At 45.7% G+C, this 26,659-nt stretch overlaps 2 protein-coding genes across 5 annotated transcripts in view; one reads left to right on the top strand and one right to left on the bottom strand.

Moving 5' to 3' along the window:
• Positions 1-26,659, top strand: part of IFT74 (intraflagellar transport 74) — a 584,252-nt gene that overhangs the window by 199,981 nt on the left and 357,612 nt on the right. The window lies entirely within an intron of this gene.
• LRRC19 (leucine rich repeat containing 19) overlaps positions 1-26,659 on the bottom strand; it is a 79,396-nt gene that overhangs the window by 13,709 nt on the left and 39,028 nt on the right. For all 3 annotated transcript variants that reach the window (XM_029606433.1, XM_029606444.1, XM_029606423.1), the window contains exon 3: positions 7,853-8,195. In XM_029606433.1, coding sequence (XP_029462293.1) covers positions 7,853-8,195 — 343 coding nt within the window. The remainder of the gene's footprint in view (positions 1-7,852; positions 8,196-26,659) is intronic.

The raw sequence follows: 26,659 nt of genomic DNA on the forward strand, positions 1-26,659 counted from the left end.
GATTTGGGACTGGGCCCTAACACACTCAATGTTTCTTCGGGCCACTTATCTGGCAGGCATTCACAACGTAGTGGCAGATCGACTCAGTCATCAGTTCCAACCACACGAATGGTCCCTGGATCCCTTAGTAGCGACCAGGATATTTCAATGTTGGGGACAACCAACAATAGACCTCTTTGCGTCACATCTGAATCACAAAGTGGACAGATTCTGTTTTCTACACAAACAGAAAAACCAGCCAGCCAAGGACGTCTTTGCTCGCCCTTGGAACTCAGGCCTTCTATACGCATATCCTTTGATACCGCTCATAACCAAAACTCTAGTGAAGCTACAACAGGACAAGGGGTCCATGATACTCATAGCCCCATATTGGCCTCGACAAGTATGGTTTCCCACACTTCTAGACCTCTCGATCAAGGATCCCATTCGCCTGGGTGTAGCTCCCACTCTCATAACTCAGGATCAGGGTAGGTTGCGCCATCCCAACCTTCAATCCCTATCCCTGACAGCATGGATGTTGAATGCTTGATCTTACAACCACTCAATCTTTCAACCAATGTATCTCAAGTGCTTATAGCTTCACGTAAACCTTCAACACGAAAGAACTATTCTTCGAAATGGAAAAGATTTACTTTGTGGTGCAGGCAAAAGAGTATTGATCCCTTCTCCTGCCCCACAACTTCTCTATTAGACTACTTATACCATCTTTCAGACTCTGATCTCCAGACTTCATCTGTAAGAGTACATTTAAGTGCAATCTCAGCTTACCATAATAAGATGGGAGATGCACCAATATCCATACAACTGCTTGTCAGCAGGTTTATGAGAGGTTTAACTCAACTTAAACCACCAATACGGCCACCAGTCACAGAATGGGAACTGAATCTGGTCTTAACAAGGCTCATGCGTTCTCCATTCGAACCCATGAATTCCTGTGATCTTAAATTTCTCACATGGAAGACTATCTTCCTCATAGCCATTACATCAACTAGAAGGGTTAGTGAGTTGCAAGCACTTGTCACGTACTCACCCTATACAAAGTTCCTACATGACAGAGTGGTTCTTCGTTCACATTCAAAATTCCTCCCCAAGGTAGTTACGGAATTCCACTTAAACCAATCCATAGTTTTACCCACATTCTTTCGAAGACCTCATTCTCGCCAAGGAGAACGGGCCTTGCATACCTTGGACTGTAAACGCGCACTGGCTTTTTACTTAGATTGCACTGCAGTCCACAGGAAATCCACTCAGCTCTTTGTATCTTATGATCCAAACAAACCAGGTAAAGCAGTGGGTAAACATACTCTATCCAATTGGCTAGCAGATTGCATACAGTTTTGCTATGAAAAAGCAAACCTTCCTCTCCAAGGGCGAGTAAAGGCACATTCAGTAAGGGCAATGTCAACCTCAGTAGCACACTATCGTTCAGTGCCAATCCTTGACATATGTAAATCAGCAACATGGAGTTCTCTTCACACCTTTGCAGCTCATTACTGTTTGGACAAGCAGGGACGACAACATTCAGCCTATGGACAATCTATCTTAAAGAACTTGTTTCCAGTTTAATCCCAACTCCTTTTATATCCAACCTGCTGTGATCTTCGGCTGCCTCATTTTCTCCATCAATAGTTCACTGTTGCTTCACTACAAAATGACTCAGCCTCTAGCTTGCTAATCACCCATATGTGAGGACTAGCATCCTGCTTGTCCTGGGATAAAGCAAAATTGTTTACCTTGTAATAGGTGTTATGCCAGGACAGCAGGATGTAGTCCTCAGATACTCACCCGCCACCCTGCGGAGTTGGGTCTGATACGTTTATTATTTTATTTTTGCTAAAGCTTATTGCTACATACGAGACTAGAGAGAGAGACCCCTGTGGCAGAGAATATCATGGCATGCTGGGCATGCTCAGTGGCCTCACAGGGCCAGTCAAAAGTTTCTAGAAACTTTGACAGAATGTTTTCCCACAATAGGGTTCCATCAGTGACGTCACCCATATGTGAGGACTACATCCATCCTGCTGTCCTGGGATAACACCTATTACAAGGTAAGCAATTTTGCTTTCTACCCAAGACATTTGCTTTATGACCAGCTACAATAGTGGCCACTTTTTAAAATATTTTTTCTCTCAGTTGATTGAGTAATATGAGATTAGTACCTCTGTCAAACTATAACTTTGGTTTTCCGCAGATAAGCAGGCTGAATTAGCCATGCTTTCTGGGAGCGCTCCCTAGCGACTCTCGGTGGGAACTTCTCCTAGCAGCAAAGTCTTGTTGTTGCACGTCTGCATGGTGCTTTCCCTTGTGGCTAATGGTCTCTCCTCAGTTTTCGTTTTCCCTGTGTGCGATTGGACACGGATTCTTCTCTCTCTCATTGTCTCTTCTCTCTCTGAAGTTTCTCTCAGCTGAGAACCCCCTCAAAAGCACTTCTCAGTGCTAACCATGGACCCCAAGGCCCCCAGTTTTAAGTTTTGCCGCTGTGGCAGAATAATGTCCATGACAGATAAGGTCTGCAACCTCTGCCTCTGGCCCAACCATGACGGTATGCCAGGACTGCAGGAGAATGTCCCCCAGGGCCCACCGGCAAAGGGCCGCAAAAAATCGCCCATCTTCGGGAGGGGAACTGAGATGCATCGGGGTCCTATGCCTCGCAACGCTCGACTCACTGTTCCCCGGTGTGGGAAACCAGCAGGCCCAAGGACACAAACAAGGCTTCCTCCTTGCAATCCTCCTCTAAACTGAAGACCTCGGAGGACAAAGGTAAGGCCAGAGAGCTTCCTCTCAGACGGCCTCAACAGGAGCTGGTCTCGGTCTGGGCTTCAGATGTGTCGTTCACATTGCAGTGGTCAGCGCATGGAGACTCAAGAGATCGATGTGTCGTGCATCGGTCGACACAACATCCAATCCAGGACTTCGCCGGCACCTGTGTTGATGCACTTGACGCCAAGCAGTGTGTCGGGTGATCCACGACGCATATGATGCACCCCATCGAAAAACATGGGAAGGCTAAACTAAAGAACCACCATGTTGAACACCGAGTCTCGGAGCTCAGACAACACTCGGCCCCATGAAGTTCTGAGCGAGGGGAACACCCCCCCACCTCGCTACTCCTGATACTATTATCGGACCTGGATTATTCAGGGGAGTCAGACGGGGACATCCCCCACTGTTCGCACCAGTTTTCTTCCTCCACCTCTGTCAGGGATGGTGACCAGACATGACAGTCCAATAGGAAGTTCTCTACTTCTCACAAATCATCACATGAATGCTTCTCGGGAACCTCCCCCCCCACCCCCCCAAAAAAAAAAAAAAAGAGGAGAAAAACAGCTAAACCACACAACAAGCTCAATGGAGTAGCCTTTCAGACGTTGTGTCAGATCAAAGGGCTTCTTCAGAACTTCTTCGACTTAGGGGTCCTTGCGCAACAGCCAGGCTCCCCATCAGTCCTTTCTGGTGTAGGTTCAGGTCCTTCCACACCACCCTTTCCTCCACGCTCGGATCCTGAATTTGTGGTTAGAGAGTTGAGCCCGCGAGGAAGTCCTTTTGGCAGGGAACCATATGGCCTGTTTCCGCCATCGCCCATCTCGTTCACAGGCATCCCCTCTGACCCTCTGGGTGGCTTGCCGGAACCAATATCACCATCTGAAGACCTTTCTTACTCCAGATTTATGGAGAAGGTGGGCTTCGTTTTAAATCTGGAGACTAAGAAGCTACCTGACCCATGGTCCAAAGTACACGACCTCCTTAAGATCTTAGACGTCCTAGCTGAGCCTATGGCTCTTCCATCCCATTCAGTCTTAGATGCCGTAATGGACAAAGCCTGGAAGACTCCTTTTACCATGCCCACCACGTCCAGAAAGATGGAATAAACATTTCTTATGCGCAAGTCTCCCCACTTCGCCAGCTTCCACATGCCTCAATTATCTTGGAGTTTGCTATGAAGAAAGCCAGGAAGATGCGGCTGCATTCCAATATTCCACTGGGCAAGGACAATCGGTACCTGGATGATTTTGGAAGGAAAGTATTCCAGGGTTCCCTGCTGAACGCTAAGGTGCAACACCACCAGTTCTATATTACACAATATCTGTACGAGTGCCTCCAACTCCTGAAGTTGGAGGAGGATCAGCCGTCAGGGTTGGACCTCCATAAGTGGATGGGAAACGATCTTGAAGAGGGACTCCGTCACCTTTTGTGCACCATCTGTGAGGGCTTTGATCTATTGGCCCAAACCTTAACAGCGCTGTAGCAGCATGTTGCATAGCGTGGCTTCGGGCGAGTGCGATCTGCGAAGATGTCCACGACAAACTTGCCGATCTCTCCTACAAAGGAGATTCCTTATTCATCAACAACCTTTGGGAGACAGTGTTGCTACTTAAGGAGCAGAGTGTGGCGATGTCATTCCTTACATTATTTTCGGATCGGCCTACCGTGAAGTGATACTATTCCTCCTAAAGGAGGCCCTTCTACCCCCGCAGCTTTTATAAACCATAACCACCATCCCGTCCTCCATCTTACGGCAGCCAGAGAGCTTAACCACCAGAACCACAAACACAACGGACTCGGGCCTGGACTCTGCACACTCCCAAGTTGACCCCAGCTGCTGCTCCCAAAAACCAACAATCTTTTTGATCCAGCTGCGGCCACAGCTACGGTGAACTGTAGGCAGTCGCCTTACTTCCTTCACAGCAGCATGGGAACAGATTACGTCTGACAATTGGGTCCTCGGCATCATCCAGAATGGTTACCGTCTCTATTTCAGATTATTTCCCATGTTATCACATTTGACCCATCCTACTCGTGAATCAATACTCTCCTCCTTTTACGGGAAGTCAAACTCCTCTTGAAACAGGGAACAATATGGAAAGTACCCCATTCCCAATGGTCTCTGGGGTTCTACCCTCAGTACTTCCTCACACCTAAGAAGATCTGTGGACTGTGACCTATTCTGGATCTCAGAGCACTGAACAGATTCCTCATCTGGGAAAAATTCAAGATTACCTCTTTCAAGAGCATCTTGCCCTACCTCCAGCCTGGAGACTGGATGTGCTCACTGGACCTCAAACATGCTTATGCTCACATTCTCATGCACACCTCTTCCTGGCGCTACCTTGCTTCCAAGTTCAAAAAGAACACTATCCATCTCAAGTTCTACCTTGCGGCCTCTTGTCAGCACCCAGGGTTTTCACTAAATGTCTAGCGGTAGCTGTGGCCCAGCTTCGGAAGGAGGGCATAAAAGTCTTCCCCTTTGATGATTGGCTTCTAGTAGCCCCAAGCCCAGATCTGATTCACACCCATCAAATTCAAGTTCTATCTTGTTTGGAAGCCCTGGGCTTTTTAATAAATTATGAGAAACCTCACTTCGACCCTTCTCAGACTCTACAATTTCTAGGTGCGCTCATCAACACACAACTCTGCAAGGCCTTCCTCCCAGAGGATAGGATCAACACATTTCAAACCCTGGCCAGAGCCCTGAGATGTTTAAAACAACCTGCTGTGCACCAAATCTTGACACTTTTGGGTCACATAGCAGCAGCCACGTATGTAATACCTCACCCCTGCCTCCACATGCGTCGTCTCCAATCGGGCTTAAAGTCCCAGTAGTCCCAGCGTTCTCACCTGATGTCGCGAAGAATAATACTATCCCACTCGATGGCGAGAGATGTGGACTGGTGGTTGTGACCTAAAAATCTGCTCTCAGGTGCCCCTTTTCAACTTCCGCCTCACCAGATCATAGTGACTACAGATTAGGTCCACGACTGAGGTGGGGGGCCCAAGTAATGCATCTAAAGACGCAAGGGATCTGGTCGCAGGCAGAGTGAAACTTCCGAATCAACCTACTAGAACTCCGACCCATTGGCTATGCTGTTTGCACCATCCCACGGCTTCTTGCACACAAATTGGTCATGATTTACACAAACAACCAGGTAGCCATGTACTATCTAAACAAAGAAAAAGGGTCCAGTTCCAGGATTTTGTGCAAAGAATCCGTACTTCTACTGGAATGGGCATTAGCACACTCAATACAGCTTCAAGCCACATCTCCCCAGTGTAAGGAACTCGAAAATATCCTAATCTCAGCACAGAAACCTTCCATGAGGAGAAATTATGCAGCCAAATGGTCACGGTACCACCGCTGGTCCCTGGACCCCTTCTGTTCTTCACCAGAACAGCTGCTTAAATACTTCACCTACTATTTCAAACCGGTCTTGTTATCTCATCCATCAGGGAACACCTCAGTGCCATCACAGCGTACCATTCCTTCATGGAGGGTGTCTCCATATCTATTCATCCTTTAATCTCCCGCTTCATGAGGGGCGCCCTATGGCTCATGCCCCCTGTGATGCCCCTTGGCGTTCCTTGGGACTTGAATGTCGTGCTCAAGACACTGATGACCACCCCCCCCCCCCCCCCCCCCCTTTGAACCGCTTGGGAAGGTAGACTTGAAGTTTCTAACCTGGAAGTTGATATTTCTTGTTGCCATCATGACGGCCCGACGGGTGGGAGAACTGCAAGCACTGGTGCATTATCCTTATTATCCTTCTTTCTTCAGTTCTACATGATAGTCACCCTGCGAACACATCTGTCCTTTTTTTCCCAAGGTGGTTTCTGCCTTCCACGTCATCCAGACAATCACACTGCCAACCTTTTTTCTGAAGCCTCATGCCTCAGAAAGGGAGGCACCATTACATACGCTGGATTGCAAGAGAGCCCTGGCTTACTATAAACAAAGAACCCATTCTCCTCGTAGGCCTTCACAACTTTTTCTCTCCTACAGCCTGAATGCCCCAGGACTTCCAGTGTCTAAATGCACGCTGGCCAGCTGGTTAATACAGTGCATCAGCTTCTGCTATCATAGTCGATCAGAAACTCTGCATCGAAGGCAAAGGCCCACCAGCCAAGGGCAGTAGCAGCTTCGATAGCCCATTTGACTGGTTACTCTTCAAGACATTTGCAAGGCAACAACCTGGTCATCTCTACACACTTTCGCCTCCCATTATTGCCTGTAATGGCATACCAAATTGGATGCGCAAATAGGCTCTGAAATTTTAAGTCATGCTACTAATCCATAGAGCTGTCCACCGAACTAACAGTTTTCTCTGCAAAAAAAAAAAAAGGAAAACGACATAAGAAAGAGACAGAAAACAGTGGACTCACAGACTCGAAGCTCAGCTTCTTTAACGCTACCCACTGTCTGTGCTCCAAAACCTTAAGCTGGGGACTCCCAGAAAGCATGGCTAATTCAGCCTGCTTATCTGCGAAATAAAGCAAGTTTGCTTACTGTAAACGGTGTTTTCCATAGATAGCAGGATTAATTAGTCATGTGTTCCCACCCTCCTCCCTGATTGTTCTATGCTTCCTTTCTCCATCTATTGACCTACTCTCTTTATTCTCCTTGTCCTATGCTTTGACATCAACTGAGGAGAGACTGTTAGCCACATGGGAAGGCACTGTGCAGGCGTGCAGCAGCAAGACTTTGCTGCTAGGAGACGTTCCCGCCAAGAGCTGTCAGGGGGCGCTCCCAGAAAGCATGGCTAATTTATCCTGCTATCTACGGAAAACACAGTTTACGATAAGCAGACTTGCTTTTATGTTAATGAGGTCTTTGTACTTGCAGGTGAAGTATATTGTTGGTATCTCCTTCCAAACTCTACACTGTGATGCTCCAGCCTGACATTTTACAATTTACATTTTTATCTCATGGCTATCTCCTCCTCAGCTGTTCATTTAATTAAGAAATGTATTTCAGCTTTGTAATAGCAGCACATTTTTGTTTTTGGCATTCTGATGAATGAGAGACAAGATCATTATAAATAATTACCTTTGCGTAATATTAAATTAAAAAAAAACTTGCCTATTACTGATTTTTTGGACTTCAACCATTTTTGCCAACTCAGAAGGCTGCAGTTGCAGTTCCATGAATTTCCATCAAGGGTTAAATTTCTCATGTGTAGATTATCTTCCATTTTCCATTGGAAATTTTTGTTAAGCTTTGACAGTTTGGAAAAACTGGCATTACATAGCTCAGTAAAATTATCACTGAGATAAAGTTCATTTATCTTGACATAGGTTTGGAGGATTTTGTTGTCTGTAGCAGTGAAAGCTATGTTGTTGTTGCAGAGATATAGTGTAGTAACATTTAGTGGTAATTGAGCAGAACTAGAAGTAAGGCCCATCTCCATTTCAGTACAAACCACCTGTTAATGAAAACAAGAGATAGTATCAGGGTATGAAATTTTAGATCCAAATGCTGTAGACAAGGTTATATTTTATTCTCCAGTTTGCTTATCCTGAGATTAGTTTATTAGAGTTCTGAAATATTTAGTCACCATTATCTCATACATCTGATAGTACCACATATCACCATGTATGCAGCAATACAGCTTGCATGCAGCTAAGCCCCACCAACAAGGCAGTTCTCTTCTATTTCCCTCAGTTTGCTTTGTTGGTGGCACCTACTTGCTAGAAATGTACATTAACATTTACATGACAGTTTCTAACACTACCATATGTACCAGACCAGAAGACCCTGAGTCAGTTACCTTTCCCCAACTCTTGCCCCTATGCCCTCAACTAAATGTAATTTGGGCAAAACTGAAAAGCTCAAGGTATGCCCAAATGCTTTTCTCCGTTTTACCTGTCCTACAACTCTTGCATCCCAGCCACTTTCTCTTTCTTCCTTTCTAATCCCCCCTCTTGAATGCTTTCTCATTCTCCGAGCACAAACAAGATGGGAGTCCTAACAAGTGGGGTGACAACATCCAATGGATCCCAGCCTGGAACCTTTATGTCAAAGTTTCTAGAACTTTGACTGTGCCTCACTGAGTATGCACAGCATGCCAACATACCATGTATTCACACGAAGGCTCCTTCAGTCTCTTCTTTCCTGCGGAGCCCACCATTCATGGTTCCTCACTTTCTTGCTTGTTGGCCTCTGTTTTCGGCTTTTTTGGTTGCAGGATTATTCATTGTGTGGCCTCGTGTCCTTTGTTCCATCTCCTGCTAGTTTGTAAGATAGCTTTGTGTGGTCATCTTGTAAACCATCTAGAAATGTTGATAGGCAGTTCATAAGTTTTATAAATAAATGTTTTCTTTTCATCTCATTGCTGGGTCTGTGCACTGCCCGTGTCTGGGTATCAAATGCCTTGCTGCCATTGAGTTCAAATTTGCCTCACTTGTTTTCCAGTCAGCCATGTCTAGCAGGTTCACTAGGTTTATGCCTATTACTGATCCTTATGATATTTTCTGTGCCTGTGGGACTCACATGACATCCAGATGTCATGTGTGTGCGACCATGTCCTTGAGGGGATGATGGTATTAACTGGAGCTGTTGGAAAAGCAATTCAGCTACCAAAAATCCGATGCTTCAACAGCGGAGGCATCAACATCGAATGACCACAGAGCTGCACCGGTTCAGGAGGATGCATTGGCATTTGGAGAATGATCAGATCCCTCAACATTAGGCATTGATAGAGCCCAAAAGGACAGGCCTTTGGCTCTTTTTGATTGCAGAGGGCAAAGGGTTCTGCCTTTTTGATACCAACATTGCCGAATTTTGATGTAGGACATTGAGGGAAGTCCAAGAAACACTGACATCAGTCTCCTTCAGTGTGCATTGCCAGGGATGGACCAGCAGCAGTCGAGACCCCGACCCTCCCCGAAGAGCTTATCCTTACCAATATGTTGGGCTACGCACCATCCTCTAAGGATCCAGATATCCACCATAATACAGTTCCCAGGAAGACATGGCCACTCTTCCTGCTTCCCAGTCTGCGTTGGCATTGGCTATCTTTGAGGTGGAGTTGGACAAAAAGATCCAGCAGGACAAGGCCTGAGGTCAAGCCACTGCTCAAATCACTCCAATTGACTTAGCACTGACACTGGTTCCCAAAGAAGAATCGGGATCAATGTTAGCTTACCCCAATGGTGATTTCTAGCCCATTGGGAGGGGAAACTTCACTGATGCACTGAAGTCCCCTGAGATCCAGACCAAAACAGACAAGTGTACTTGTATTTGAAATCTTGCCTGCAGCTCAGTTATGATTTTATTTAAAAAGATTTTTTATACCACTACCCCATAAATTGTAGTGGCTTACAAATATGCCATACCTAATAAAAAAAAATACTTATGTATTTACAGATTAAAAAAACAGCACAAAGAATAACAAAGCATATGGTGGAAGTACAATATCATCTGCTTGTAGGATTAAATGTTCACTGAAGAAAAAGGTAAACAGTGGCATGCCTCAGGGATCTGTACTTGGTTTAGTGCTTTTTAATATATTTATAAATGATCTGGAAAGGGGTAGGACGAGTGAGGTGCTCAAATTTTAAGATGACACAAAATTATTCAAAGTAGTTAAATCACAAGCAAATTTTGATAAATTGCAGGAGGACCTTGTGAGACTGGAAGATTAGACATCCAAATGGTAGTTGAAATTTATTGTGGACAAGTGCTAGGTGTTATGGTTTGTTAGTATGTGGACCCTGGGCTGAGGTGCGAGGTTTCACCGTCCACAGGGAGGAGCCCTGTGAGCCTCACCGTCGGGAGGCGTGCTCCCAGCAGATGTCAGAGACAGCTGTGTAATAGAGTCTTTATTAGATAGATAGAAGAACACAGCCCGCGGAGCGGGAGTGAAGGAGAAGTGGTGATGACAGAGTAGAGGGGTATACCCAGAGGGAATACTTCAGAGAAGGAGATCCGGTAGTGGCCCGCAGGGCGGGGTATGCCGAGGAAGTCTCTTCGTAGTGATGATAGGTCGTGACCTACAGCGCAGGTACACCGAAGGAGTCTCTCAGTGACGATATGGTAGTGACCTGTAGCACAGGAAATACCCAGGTAGTCTCTCCGTAGTGATGTTATGGTAGTGGCCTGCAGCGCAGGATACTCCGAGGGATTCCCCACAGAGATGGTATGGTGGAGGTCCGAGGCACCTGGAGGTGAAGCAGTAGTGGCCCGAGGAACGGGATACACCGGAGAGGATCCCACAAAAGTTGGTAAAATAGATACATGGAGTTAGGTACTCACTGAAGGGTAGTTCCAGGAATGGTCCCGAGGAGCGGGACAGACAGCAGTCCAAGGCAGAATGCCCTCTGGGTACCCAAGGCATCTCACGCCGAATGCAGGAACAGGAAGTCCCTGAGCGAGAGTGGATTCAGCAACGAGGGAACTCCTTGCTAAGTCGTCCATAGGCAGGGCCAGTCAGGTTAAGTAAAGCAGAGCGAAGACATCATCAGGAGGGGACACCTGAGGTTCCCGCCCTGACGTGTACAAAAGTGACTCTTGCGCGCGCTTGCCTATGTGATTCCTGGGGCAAGATGGCGGTCGGCAGCGCCCACGCTGTCCCGGGAATGCCAGGCAGGTCGGCAATCGCTGGCAGAGGTCGCCGTTCTCCCCAATACTGACAAGGCAGCAAAGAAAGAGGTGAGCATTAGTGGTTGCAGCCGTCTGCAACCGGGCATAACACTAGGTAATGCATATAGGGAAAAATAACCCTTGCTATAGTTATACAATGTTAGATTCCATATTAGGAGCTATCACCCAGGAAAGAGATCTAGGCATCATAGTGGATAAAACATTGAAATCATTGGCTCAGTGTTCTGTGGCAGTCAAAAAAGCATACAGAATATTAGGAATTATTATGAAGGGAATGGCAAATAAAATGCCTCCGTATTACCTTGAATATTGTATGCAATTCTGGTCGTCACATTTCAAAAAAGATATAGTTGCACTGGAGAAAGTACAGAGAAGGGCAACCAAAATGATAAAGGCTAGGGATGACTCCCCTATGAGGAAAGGCTAAAGAGTTTTGGGCTGGTCAGTTTGGAGAAGAAATGGCTGAGGGAGGATATGAAAAAGGTATACGAAATCATGAAAGGACTTGAAATGTGAATCGGTTATTTACTCTTTCAGATAATAGAAGGACTAGAGGGCATTCCATGAAGTTAGCAAGTAGCACATTTTAAACATCAGAGAAAATTCTTTTTCACTGAATGCCCAATTTTATTTATTTATTTTATTTATTTCTTTTGTATACCGACATTCGATCGAGATATCACATCGGTTTCCAGATAACAGGTTGAATAGGGCGAGAACTGCCCTATTTTTACATTGTAACAAGATAACAATTAAATTAATTTAAACAATAAAATAAAATAAAATACCATAAGAAACATTGCAACAGTTGTATATATAAATGTGAGTATAGAGTAGTGGCATATAGCCTATTTACAAAATGTACAATATGTCTTGGGTACGGGTAGAGAGGGGACAAGGATATGGGAGGAAAGGGAGGGAGGGAGGGAAAGGTGGGGGGGGGGGGGGTGAAGGGGGAATGGGGTGTTAAGCGTTAGAGCAGTGTGGTAGTCAAGTGGGTAGGCTTTCAAGAACATGTATTTTAGTATGGTGGGGTTCAGGAGGGAACGCTTTTAAGAACAGCCATGTTTTGAGCTGTTTTTTAAAGACTTGTGGTGAGGGTTCGTTTCTGAGATGTGTGGGGAGGGAGTTCCACAGTGTAGGGCCAGCTATTGTAATGGCTCGTTTGCGTGTTGCATTGAGGTGGGCATTTTTGAGGTTTGGTATGGAGAGGAGACCTGAGTTGGTGGATCTAAGAGATCTTTGTGTGATGTATGGTTGGATGGTGTTGTTTAGCCAGACCATTTTGTTGTTGTTTATTTTTTTGTGTATAAGGGTGAGGGTTTTATACTGGATTCTCTGTGTGATGGGCAGCCAGTGGAGGTCTTTGAGGGTGGGTGTGATGTGGGAGGATTTTTTGTGGTTGGTGATAATTCTGGCGGCGGCGTTTTGTAGGACTTGTAGGGGCTTGATGTGGGTATCTGGTAGTCCAAGGAGGAGGGAGTTGCAGTAGTCGAGTTTTGAGAAAATAATTGATTGAAGTACTGTTCGGAAATCATGGGGTTGGAGGAGGGGTTTGAGTTTTTTAAGTGTTTGTAGTTTGAAAAATCCATCTTTGATTGAATTGGAGATGTGTCGTTTAAAGTTGAGTTGGCTGTCGATAGTTACTCCTAGGTTTTTTGTGGATGGTGTGAGTGAGGTTCTTGGTATGATTGGCATCCCCGTGTTGTTTGAGCTTCCTGAGTTTTTTGAAGGGGTGCTCTCGAGGGGGGAGGAGGGATGGTCTTCCTGGATGTGAATGATTTCTGTTTTGGCTTGGTTGAGGCAGAGTGATAGTTGGGATAGCAGTTGTGATAGTTTTGAACTGAGTTTGTTCCATCTTTCCAAGGTGAGTTCAGTGGATTTGGTTATGGGGAGTAGAATTTGTATGTCGTCTGCGTAAACGAAGTAGGTGAGGTTGGCATCAGAGAGGTATTTGCATAGAGGGAGGAGGTAGATATTGAAGAGGGTCGAGGATAGAGAAGAACCTTGAGGGACGCCATGGTTGAGGGGCACTTGTGAGGATTCAGATGAGTTTGTCTTGACAATGAAGGATCTGTTAGTGAGGTATGATTTGAACCAATTGAGTGTAGTGTCTTGAAGACCGATTTCTTTAAGCCTGTTGAGGAGTGTTCTGTGGTTGATGGTGTCAAAGGCGGCTGATATATCGAGGAGTATCAGAAGAAATGTTTTTCCACTGTCACGGCCTCTCAGAATGGTGTCGGTGAGAGCGAGAAGGAGAGTCTCTGTGCTGTAGAATTTTCTGAAGCCATGCTGTGTTGGGTGGAGAAAATTGTGGGCATCAAGGTGGTCTGAAAGTTGATTGTTTACAGTTTTCTCGATGATTTTTGCTAGGAATGGGAGGTTGGAGACTGGTCTGTAGTTTGCAGGATCTGATTTGTCGAGTTGCGGTTTTTTGATGATTGGTTTGATGATGGCATTTTTTAGTTTGTCAGGGAAGATTCCTTGCTCAAGTGATAGGTTGATGATTTGTGTTATAGGTTTGACAATACTCTCTTTGATGAGTTTTAGGGTTTTGATGGGGATGGAGTCTACGGGGTGGGAAGCTGGGTTGGTTTTTTTGATGATGGGTTCAATTTCTGTAGATGCAACTGGTGTGAATTGGGTCCAAGTGTGGATGGGTGGATGGATGTTCGTTGATTCGTTGTGGGATGGGGGAATCTTGGCAATGATGTTGTCGACTTTGTCCTTGAAAAATTGTGCTAGTATGTCACTGGAGATGCTGTTGGAGTTTGGCGTTGAGTCGTTCTGGATAGGGTTGGTGAGTTCTTTGACGTAAGAGAAGAGGGTCCTCTGGTTAAATTGGTATTCATGAATTCTTGTTGTGTAGAAATTGCGCTTTGCTGTGTTGAGGTCGGCTGTATAGTTGTGTAGTAGGGTTCTGTATTTGTCTTTTAGGTTTGGTGTAGGAGTTCGTCTCCATTGTTTTTCGGTTTGTCTCAGTGTTCGTTTTGATGTTTTCAGTTCAGGGGTGTACCAAGGAGCATTTTGTTTAGTAGATGGTCTGATTTCCTTTTTTATTGTGGGGCATAAAGTATTGGCTATGTCAGCGTTGATGGAAATCCAGGAGTTTGTGGCTGAGTTGGCATCATGTAGGTCAATTGTTTTTAGTGCTTCGGGTAGCAGCTCTGCAAGATCTTCACTGGAGCATGGTTTAGTGTATTCGATGAAGCAGGGGTCTGTTTTTACTGTGGACGATTGATGTTGAAGTTTGGCTTGTATGAGGTAGTGGTCGGACCATGGAGTCGGGGTTGTAGTGGGTGGTTCAGTTGTAGATATTTTATTGTTAATGAAGATTAAATCAAGGGTGTGCCCAGATTTCTGAGTGGGGGAGTTAATGATTTGGGAGAATCCGAGGGCAGTCATGGTGGATAGGAGCAGTTCGCAGGTGGGAGATGGTGGGTGGGTATCAATATGTAGATTGAAGTCTCCTAGTATGATGGCTGGTTCTTGTAGGTTGATGTGTGTTGTGATGGCTTCGACCAGGGGGGAGAGGTTGTGCTGTAGGCATCCAGGTGGGGCGTAGAGGAGAAGTATTTGTAGATGTTTTGATTTGAATAGGTTGGTCTCGAATGGGGGGGGTAAGTTTAGGGGGTAAGAGGAGAATTTAAATTTTTTGTGTGCAAGGAATAGTAGTCCACCTCCCTTTCTTTTGTTTCTAGGTATGGAGAATATGTTGTAAGTGTTTCGGGGCAGTTGATTGAGTAGGACTGTGTCAGTGTGTTTGAGCCAGGATTCCGTTATACAGAATATGTCTGGTTGGTAGTCTGTGAGCAGGTCGTGAATGATTGGGATTTTTTTGGTGATGGACTGTGCATTGATGAGGAGGAGAGTTATGAGGGTGAGAGTGTTAAAGGATATTTTAGGGTTGGAGTGGATTTTGGTGAGGCGTCTGGTGGAGGGATGTGATTTGGGAGGGAGGTGCTGGATGTAGCGGTGGGGTAGTTTGGGAATGCGTTGGATTGGATCCATTGTGTGTGTATTTGTTGTGTGAGGGAGCCTGTTTGATTGCTGCGTGACTGTTTAATGATGTGGGACAGTTTGTAAGTAGAGGATTGCATGGAAGATTTCATGGGTTGAGTGTTGGAAGGAGGGAGTAGGATGGATTGGTTGTTTAGGGATGTGGGGGATTGTGGGGAGGTCTATGAGTAATGAGTCACTTAACGAGGCAGTGGTACAAAAAGGGGAGTACACAAAGGGAGTGCACTAAGGAGCGCACAAAGGAGCAGGCTCCTTTGTTGTGCTCCTTAGGTGCGCGACGCTAGGCGCGCGGCGCCTGGGTGTCTCTCAATTTAAATTTAGAGTCTGATCAGGGCTGTCCCTTTGGAATTCATTGCCAGAGGATGTGGTTAACACAGTTAGTGTAGCTGGGTTTGGATAAGTTCCTGAAGGGGAAGTCCATAAACTATTAATCAATAAGGAAAAGCCACTGTTTGTTATCAGCATTAGTAGCTTGGGATCTAGTTAATGTATTGGTACTAGCCAGGTACTTGTGACTTGGATTGGCCACTGTTGGAAACAGGATACTGGGCTTGTTGGACCCTTGGTCTGACCCAGTATGGCATATCTTATGTTATGTAATCTTTTGCCATTTTTCATTGATGTCTTCTGCAAATTCCTGTGTGTATAGCCGGGCATTTACATCTTTTTAGAATGCCTTTATATCACTTTGCATTCTAAGTTACTCTGGCAAGGTATTCCACAGAGCCGGGCCATCAGTGACTTCACCACCAGCCTAGCAGTCATGGTCAGAGTCTGAACTCTCCTGGGAATATGGCTGTAGACCCAATGATGTCGCTGAAGAAGAGGAATCGACTGGTCTTCTCTCTTCCCCTAGAAAGAAGGAAATGCCCCCATGAGGACATTTCCTTCACTAGTTTTGTTAGGAGAATGGTGGAGGCCATTTCATTTACTTTGTTGTCAGAGGATGAGACCACAACCAAGATATTGGACATCCTCCAATCTGTGGAGCTCCCCACTGAGGTCATGACAGACCCAATTCACAAGATCCTTCAGGAGATCCAGATGAGGCTATGGAAGAGCCTTCACTCTGTAGCTCCATAAACAAGAAGGTGGATACGATCTACTTTGTCCAGAAGGCTCCTGGATTCAAAAAGAGGTAGCTACCATACCAATCTCTGGTGGTTGAATCCTCTCTTAAGAGGGCCAAGAGGCAAAGGTCTCAGTCCTTGGTGCCCCCCAGTGAAGCATTCTAGGAAAGATTTTAAAAAAGCTATAATAAATGCCAGCATAACTTCCTACCAGCTGTCTATGGGCCAGCACATGTGGGACTTACTGAAGCATATAGTCAGGGGTGGCAGAGAACCTTCCTCAAAAGCATCAAGATATCCTCTAGTTACGGGTAGACAAGAGAATGGAATGTGGAAAACACATGGTCTGCTTGACTTTTGTTTTCGAAATGGCATACAGAGTCTCTGCCAGAGGGATTGGCACCTGCAGGCCTCAGATCTCCAACCTGAGGTCCAGGAAAGACTTGCGGACGTGCCTTTGCTTTATCTCTGGAGAGAATCTCTTCAGAGATAAAGTAAAGGCAGTGGTGGCACAGATCCTTGAATACTGTGCAGCACTACAACAACTCTCTGTTGTTACTCCAGAGCAAAGTAGGAACTTTTTCCATCCAAGGAAATAATGTCTCCTACACCCCCTTGGTCCCAGACTCAAAATGCCCCATGTATTTGTCCAAGGCAATAGCAAGCCTCTAAGCTACAGCCAGCACCCCAGTCAACTCTTGGAACAGGATTGTGGAGAACATAGCCTGCATTACCATATCCATTTCAAAGCATCATCCTGTTGGAGGCAGGCTGAAGTTTTACATAAACCATTGGCCCTGTGCAACGTTTGAATTGTGGGTCCTCAGTATCATAAGAAGAGAGTACAAATTAAATCTATTAGGTTTCCTGCCAAATCAGCCTCTAGAATTCAGTTGGAGTCACTCACCACATCAGAAACTGCTTCAAAAAGAACTCTTCTCCCTCTTGGAGGCCAGAGCAGTAGAACCTCTTCCACTAAGGGAAAGAGGGTGTGATTCTACTCCAAGTATTTCCTAATGACAAAGAAAACAGGAAGACTTTGTCCCAACCCAGACCTAAAGGCCTTGAACAAATTTCTGAAAAGAGAAAAGTTCAAGATGGTTTCCTTGGGCACCTTAATGTCTTTTCTTCAAAAAGGCTTAGCTTTTTTGATCTCAAGAATGCTTACACCCACATAGAAAGATTCTCCCGACACAGGAACTATCTTATGTTTGTTGTGGGAAACCGTCACCTCTAGTATAGTGTACTGCCCTTTGGCCTAGCGTCGGTCCCATGCTTTTATCAAATGTCTTGGCATAGTGGCTCATCTATGCAGGCTGGCAGTGCATGTGTATTCCTATCTGAATGATTGCCTGGTCAAGAGCACATTGCAAGTGTGTGCCACAGAATCAATGCTTAAAACTATCTGGGTGTTGGCATTACTAGGGTTCATCATCAATTACCCCAGGTCCCACTTGAGCCCATCATCTCAATTGGAGTTTATTAGAGATTTGCTAGACATAACTTGGGAAAGAGCTTTCCTTCTACAAAAGAGGGTTATCATGTTGATATCCACAGTGGAAAGGATTCATATAAGTCATCAGACTTAAGCATGGGACATTTTGAGGATATTGGGCCTTATGACATCAACTGTACATGCCATTCCCATGATATGTCTCCACATGATAAGAACTCAGAGATTATCCCAGGACAATGCTAGTCCTCACATATGGGTGACGTCACTGAACGGAGCCTTATCGCGGAAAACTTTCTGTCAAAGTTTCTAGAAACTTTTGACTGGCATACAGAGCCCACTGAACATGCCCAGCATTCCATGATCCCTCGATCCACAGGGGTCTCCCTTCAGTCTTTGTTTTTCCGCACTGCAGTTAGCATCGTGGTGAAGGAGCCTTGGCTGAATTCTTCACACACCTACTCTGAGAGAAAAAAGTTTAAAAAATATCTCTCATTTCATCCCCTACATAGGGGTCTCCCTACTCCACCGGCTGGTGAGTACAATTTTTCCCGTTTCGATCTGGGTTAAAGTAATTTTTTGGTCAGAAGGCCGTCGACGGCTGTCTGGCCTTCATCATGACCATGGGCTTCAAAAATGCCCAAAATGCCCTCGCACAATGTCAATCACCGACCCTCACGTCGAGTGTGTTCTTTGCCTGGGAGAGTTGCACGATGTTTCTTCCTGCCCTCAATGTGCTGAAATGACCACCAAGGGCAGGAGGGCCCGACAAGAAAAGATGGAACATCTCTTCCATATATAGCTTATACCATCGACGTCGACTCAATCGTCTCCGGCTGGAGCGTCTAAAATATTGGTCGTTCGCAAATGTCGCACTGACGGCACCGGAGACTGGCTATCACCGACTCCATCTGCGGCAGCGGTGAAATTGACATCCGGGCTTGAAAAAGCCACGGAGCATAAACAAAAGCATCGTCATAGGCATCGACGGACGTCTATGCCAGAGGCCTTACTGTTGCCGAGAGAGCCATCGCAGAAGAGGTCTCGTCTACAAGAGACATCGAGGCCTACTACTCCGAGGCATTCCCCACCTGCAAAGGTGCCAGGCATTGAGCCACCACAGGGACCTGTGGAAGTGCCGATGACGCCTTCTCTGCCACTCCCTATAGCTGCTCTGACCTCACCAGCTATCAGGGAGGAACTGGACGGATTTATCCGCCAGGCAGTGAAAGAAGCTCTCCGAGATCTTCATCATCGACACCACTGGAGCCGATGCCCATGTCAGTGCCATCACTGAAGCTGATGCCTGTTCCGGTGCTGATGCTTACTTTGATGCCGATGCTGGTTCCGATGCCGGTACCCGATCTTTCAATATTCCAGCCACTGATGTCGAAGCTCGATGCCCTAATCGGAGCTCTTCCAGTGCAGCCTATCACTCCGATTCCGGTTGGTGATGATGATGTCTTGGGGGCTTCTGTACCTTCTGAACCCCAGCCGGGACCCTCCGATCTTTCTTGACCACGAATCCCAGTCTCTCCGTCGATACCATTCTTTTCCCCATCGATACCTCCACAAAAGCCACTGATGCCATCGATGCCTCCTCATGTTTCTCCTCCAAGGTGCCCTCCATCGGACACTTGGGAAGACAGGTACACTGACACTTCAGAGGACATTCTATCTGACCCATCCCCACCTGAAGACTGAAAAAAGTCAGCCCCAGAAGACTTATCTTTTACCAATTTTGTAAAGGAGATGGCTGACATTATTCCTTTTAAACTAGTGGAAGAAGATACAAGACAAAAGTCCTTAGAGGTTCTACAGTTTGTACCTTCTAAGGAGGTACTAGCAATTCCGGTACATAAAGTTCTAATAGACCAAAACACAGGTTGTGGGAACACCCATGCTCAGTACCACCGGTTAACAAAAGGATGGATACCACCTATCTGGTGTAGCACATTCCCGGTTATCAGAGGGCCCAACTTCCACACCAATCTGTGGTGGTAGAATCCGCCCAGAAAAAATAAAAGAGAATACGCCCTCATTCATCGACTCCACCTGGCAAGGAACAAAAGTTCTTGGACACTCTAGGCAGAAAGATCTTTCAAGGCTCAATGCTTGTTTCCAGGATAGCGTCATATCAGCTTTATATGACGCATTATCAGCATAACCTCTGGAAACAAATGTAAGAACTATCTGAGACTTTGCCTCAACAGTATCAGGACTCAGTCAATGACATCATTCACAAAAGTTTGGAAGCAGGCAAGCACGAGGTCCGTGCTGCTTATGACAGTTTTGAGACCTCTTCATGGGTAGCGGCAACTGGTATCAGTGCACGTCGTTGGGCCTGGCTCAAAGCTTCTGACCTCAGGCCTGAAGTTCAAGAGAAGCTGGTAGATCTACTTTGTGTAGGTGATAACCTGTTTGGAACAAGGGTTCAAGATGTAATAGCCCAGCTTAAAGAACACTCTGAAACTCTGCGTCAACTGTCTGCTATCCCACAAGATACTTCATCTGCCACAGGTCGCACAGCATGTAAGGACACCAGAAAGCCCTACTATAGACCATGTAGGTACTATCCACCAGCAGCCTGTGGTAGAGCGTCCAGACCAGTGCAAAGAACCCAGCCTAGACAACCGAGAGCTTCTAGGCCTCAACCTCCTCCTCAAACAGGCCCGGCATCAGGGTTTTGAAAACCAGCCAGAGGACAACAGCCACTCCACCAACCTGAACCCAGAGTTACCAGTGGGAAGTCAGACCTCTCTCAGCCCCATTGGTCAAACATCACATCAGATCAATGGGTGCTATCAATTATAACACAAGGTTACCATCTGAATTTTCTCACAGTACCAAAAGACTCCCCACCAAAGTCTCTTTGGATACCCAAGGATCATACCACTCTTCTGCAAGCAGAGTTATCCACCCTTCTGAGAGCCAGGGCCATGGAACCAGTTCCCCGACCTCAGCAGGGCAGAGGATTCTACTCCTGCTATTTCCTCATTCCAAAGAAAACAGGAGGCCTAAGTCCCATCCTAGACCTCCGAAATCTCAACAAATTTCTACGGAAAGAAAAATTCAGGATAGTTTCCTTAGGCACCATGCTTCCCCTTCTTCAGGCAGGCTCTGTTCTCTGGATCTACAAGATGCTTACGCTCACATTCCAATATTCTCTCCTCATCGCAAGTTTCTGCGTTTCCTAGTGGGTCATCAGCATTACCAATACCGGGTCCTGCCATTCGGACTTGCCTCAGCACCCAGAGTGTTCACAAAGTGTCTAGTGGTAGCAGCGGCTCATTTTTACAAGGAAAGTGTACACGTTTTTCCTTACCTAGATGACTGGCTCATCAGAAACCAGTCAAAACAAGGAGCTGTCACCTCTCTCAGGCTCACAATTTGCTCCACTCGCTGGGATTTCTCATCAACTACCAAAATTCCCACCTCATCCCATCACGCCTACTGCAATTCATCAGAGCAGAGTTGAACACCATAATGTCAAGAGCGTTCCTCCCGGAAGACCGGGCGGAGACATTCTCCTCATTAGCAAACTCTCTACATTTAAAGAAACAGGAGACAGCACATCAATTTCTAACTCTGCTAGGCCACATGGCCTCCACAGTTCATGTCACTCCTATAGCCAGATTAGCCATGAGAATAACCCAATGAACATTAAGATCACAGTGGATACAAGCCATTCAACCGCTGTTGTCCCCAGTTCAAATAACCCACCAACTATGTTCGTCTCTCCTCTGGTGGGCGACCAAGAACAACTTGCGCAAAGGCCTACCCTTCCAACAACCAGTTCCAGAAGTAACTTGTAACTACAGATGCATCCACCTTAGGTTGGGGAGCTCACACAGACAAGCTCCAAACTCAAGGTACTTGGACAAACAGGGAGGTACGGGCTTGTATCTCCTTTGTCAAGAAGCCGCACAGATTTGGGACTGGGCCCGGACACATTCAAAGTTTCTCTGGGCCACTTATCTGGCAGGCATTCACAACGTATTAGCAGACCGTCTCAGTTGTCAATTCCAACCTCACGAGTGGTCCCTGGATCCCTTAGCAGCGACCAGGATATTTCAACGTTGGGGGTCAACCAACGATGGACCTCTTTATATCCGAACTGAATCACAAAGTGCACAGATTCTGCTCTCTGCACAAACAGAGAAACCGGTTAGCCAGGGACGCCTTTGCTCGCCCCTGGAATTCAGGTCTTCTATATGCATATCTCCCGATACCACTAATAACCAAAACTCTAGTGAAGCTACAACAGGACAAGGGGTCCATGATACTCATAGCCCTGTATTGGCCTCGACAAATGTGGTTCCCCATGCTTCTCGATCTCTCGATCAGGAACCCAATTTGCCTGGGTACAACTCCCACTCTCATAACTCAGGATCAGGGCCGGTTGCTCCTTCCCAACCTTCAATCCCTATCTCTAACAGCCTGGATGTTGAAAGCTTGATCTCGCAACCACTCAATCTTCAACTAATGTATCTCAAGTGCTTGTAGCTTCACGTAAGCCTTCCACACAAAAAAACTATGGTTCGAAGTGGAAACAATTCACCACATGGTGTGCACAGAAAAGTACTGACCCTTTTTCCTGCCCCATAACATCTTTGTTGGACTATCTCTGGCACCTTTCAGACTCTGGTCTCCAGACCTCGTCAGTAAGGGTACACCTAAGTGCTATCTCAGCTTACCATCATACAATAGGTGATGCACCGATATCAATGCAACCCCTTGTTAGTAGATTTATGAGAGGTTTAATTCACCTTAAACCCTCGTAATGGCCACCAGTCACAGAATGGGACCTTAATGTGGTACTAACAAGACTCATGCGTTTTCCTTTTGAACCCATGGATTCCTGCAATGTCAGATTTCTTATATGGAAGGTTCTCTTCCTAGTAGCTATTACATCTGCTAGAAGGCTTAGTGAATTTTAAGCACTTGTCACATACTCACCATATACAAGATTCCTACAAGACAGAGTGGTACTTCATACACACTCAAAATTCCTTCCCAAGGTAGTTACATAATTCCATTTGAATAAGTCCATAGTCTTTCCCACATTCTTCCCCAGGCCTCACTCTCACCAGGGTGAAAGGGTTCTGCACACCTTGAACTGTAAACGTGCACTTGCATATTACCTAGTTTGCACGGCAGTCCATAGAAAAGCCACTCAACTCTTTGTTTCTTTTGATAAAAATAAACCGGTTAAGGAAGTGGGCAAACAAACACTCTCCAACTGGCTCGCGGATTGTATAGAGTTCTGCTATGAAAAAGCAGGCCTTCCTCTCCAAGGGCGAGTAAAGGCGCACACAGTAAGAGCAATGTCAACCTCAGTAGCACACTATTGTTCAGTGCCAATAGCTGGCATATGTAGAGCTGCAACATGGAGTTCTCTTCACACCTTTGCAGCTCATTACTGTTTGGACAAAGAAGGAAGACAAGATTCAGCCTATGGACAGTCTGTCTTAAAAAACTTGTTTCCAGCATAATCCCAACTCCTTCTACATACAACCTGCTGTGATTTTAGGCTGCCTCAATTTTTTCCAACAGTACACCAGTTGATGTGCCCGTTACACAAGTTGTTTGCCATTGGTCCACAACAAAAATGACTCAGCCTGTAGCTTGCTAATCACCCATATGTGAGGATTAGCATTCTGCTTGCCCTGGGATAAAGCAAAATTGCTCACCTTGTAATAGGTGTTATCCCAGGACAGCAGGTTGTAGTCCTTACGAAACCCACCCGCTACCCTGCGGAGTTGGGTCAGATACATTTTATTATTTTATTTTTGCTAACGCTTATTGCTACACATGAGACTGAAGGGAGACCCCTGTGGCTCGAGGGATCATGGCATGCTGGGCATGCTCAGTATGCCAGTCAAAAGTTTCTAGAAAATTTGACAGAAAGTTTTCCGTGATAGGGCTCCGTCCAGTGACGTCACCCATATGTGAGGACTAGCATCCTGCTGTCCTGGGATAACACCTATTACAAGGTAAGCAATTTTGCTTTTCAATGACTGCAGGCCACTTAGGATCTTCAAAACAATATCCATATCATACAGCCACTCAGGGGACTCTCTCTGCTGGTGACGAGACAATTCCAATCTGACCAGGTGTATACCTTTCCAAATTTCTCTGGTCCAAATTTTCTGCACCACAGATGCATCCAACCTGAGGTGGGAGCTCATGTGGAGGGACTCTACACCCAGAGTCTTTGGTTTTCTCAGGAAAAGCTTCTTCAGATACATTTCTAGAGCTAAGGGTTTTCAGAAATCAGTTGGCCAACAAAGTAGTACTAGAGCAAGTGGATAACCAGGTTGTGATGTTCTATATCAACAAGCAGGGTGGCATGGACTTTATACCTCCTATGTCAAGAGACTGTCCAGCTGTGGGACTGGGCCATCTCTCAAGGTATAGTTTTCAGAGCCTTGATCCTGGAACTGCACAAATGGTCCCTGGATCAGGACGCCATAAATTAGATATTTCTTCAGTGGAGCATAACCGCAGTAAAACTGGTTACATCCTTTAGAACAGGAAGGTTCCACTGTTGTGCCCTTTTTCTGGAACAGAACACAAAATAGCCTTGTATACTTTTGCCCTCAACTTGGGCAAGGGCCTTCTATACACATATCCTCCGATACTGCTAGTTGTGAAGACTCAGTTGAAGTTGAAAGAGGACGGGGGCACTATGATATTCGTAGCCCCATTCTAGCCAAGACAGATTTGCTTCCCATTCCTCAGGGAAATGTCCATCAGGGAAGCAATCAGGCTGGAGATTTTCCCAGACCTCATCACTCTGAATTAACGCAAAATGCGCCATCCCAGCATCAGGTCCCTGGCTTTCACTGCCTGAATATTGAAGGTTGATTTTTCAGTCCCTTCATATTTTAGAGGAGATGTCTTGAGTTCTTTTAGCTTCAAGAAAGGATTGCAATAGGAAGTTGTTTGGACTTAAATGGAGGAGGTTTGCCTTATAGTGTGAACAAAAGGTCCTTCACAAAAACTGCTTGATTAACTTCTACATTTGTCTGAGTCTGATTTCAAGGTCAACTCAGTAAGAGGTCCCCTCAATGCAATTGGCACATATCACCAACATATAGAAAGTAAACTCATTTCTGTACAGCCTTTGGTTGTCTGATTTATATGGGGCCTGCTTCGTTTGAAGTTTCCCAGCTGTATCTTGGACCCTCAACATGGTTTTGTTCTAGTTAATTTAAATTTCCTTTGAGCTGCTGCACTCCTGTGACCTGAAGTATATAACCTGGAAGGTCATCGATTTTGTGGCAGTCAAGCAGGGTCAGTGAGCTCCAGGTTCTGGTAACTTATCCACTTTATGCCATGTTTCTTCATTATAGGATGGTCCTATGCATCCATCCTAAATTCTTGCCTAAGGTGATGATGATGACATTCCATCAGTTGTCCTTTTAACATGTTTTTCCCACCAAGGTGTACAAGCTCTGCAGAATTTGAACTGCAAGAGCGCCTTTACCTTCTATCTGGAGTAAACTGAAAGTCCACCCAGCTTTTCATTTCTTTTGACACCAATAATCTGGGAATTGCTGTTTCTAAACAGACTTTATCCAGTTGTCTAGCAGATTGCATTTTCTTCTGTTATGTTAAGGCATGCCTGAATCTAGTGGGTCGTGTCAAGGCTTACTCTGTCTGAGCCATGGCAGCATTGATGGCTGACCTACAATCGGTCCCCATGGAGGAGAGCTACAAAACTGCAACATGGAGTTCAGGCCAGAGATTCACATCTCACTATTGTTTGGACAGGGATAACTGATGCAACAGTAGGTTTGGCTAGTTTATCTTGCAGAATTTGTTTGAGGTGTAGAACTCCACTCCACGGCCTGTTGTTTTTATTCCAGGGTGCCCCTCATAGATAAGATAAAAATGGAAAAAAGATTGTTGCCAACAAAAATATTTTGTTGTGCCCAATGGCACTATATTTCCCCCTTTTTTTGTTTAGGGCAGTCTGTAGCTAGGGATTCCCCACTTGAGAAGGACTGTCTTCCTGATTATCCTTGCAAAAGCAGAGTTGCTTACTTGTAACAGATGTGCTCAGAGGACAACAGGATGTCAGTCCTCACAAAACCCACCTTACTCCCCTTGAAGTTGGCTTCCAATTATATATGCTAAGGTAAAACACAGAAGGGGCTCCCACATGGGGAGATAAGATAAGCAGATAAGCAGGCTGAATTAGCCATGCTGTCTGGGTACACCTCCTGGCAGCCTGGTGTGAAACTTCTCAAAGAATGTTGAAAACTTTCTTAAGAAATTGTCATGCTGGGTCAGACCAAGGGTCCATCAAGCCCAGCATCCTGTTTCCAACCTGGCAAAAACTAAGAATATCCCATGCTACTGATGCCAGTAATAGCAGAGGCCATTCCCTAAGTCTACTTGATTAATAGCAATTAATGGACTTCTCCAAGAACTTATCCAAACCTTTTTAAAACCCAGCTACACTAACTGCACTAACCACATCCTCTGGCATCAAATTCCAGAGCTTAATTGTGTGTAGAGTGAAAAAGAATTTTCTTTGATTATTGTTAAATGTGCTACTTGCTAACTTCATGGAGTGCCCACTAGTCCTTCTATTATCCAAAAGTGTAAATAACCGTTTCAAATCTACTTGTTCAAGACCTCTCATGATTTTAAAGACCTCTATCATACTCCCCTCAGCCGTCTCTTCTCCAAGCTGAACAACCCTAACCTCTTCAGCCTTCCCTCATAGGG

The sequence above is a fragment of the Rhinatrema bivittatum genome, chromosome 1 (assembly GCF_901001135.1).
Source record: "Rhinatrema bivittatum chromosome 1, aRhiBiv1.1, whole genome shotgun sequence".
NCBI classification, from domain to species: Eukaryota; Metazoa; Chordata; class Amphibia; order Gymnophiona; family Rhinatrematidae; genus Rhinatrema; species Rhinatrema bivittatum.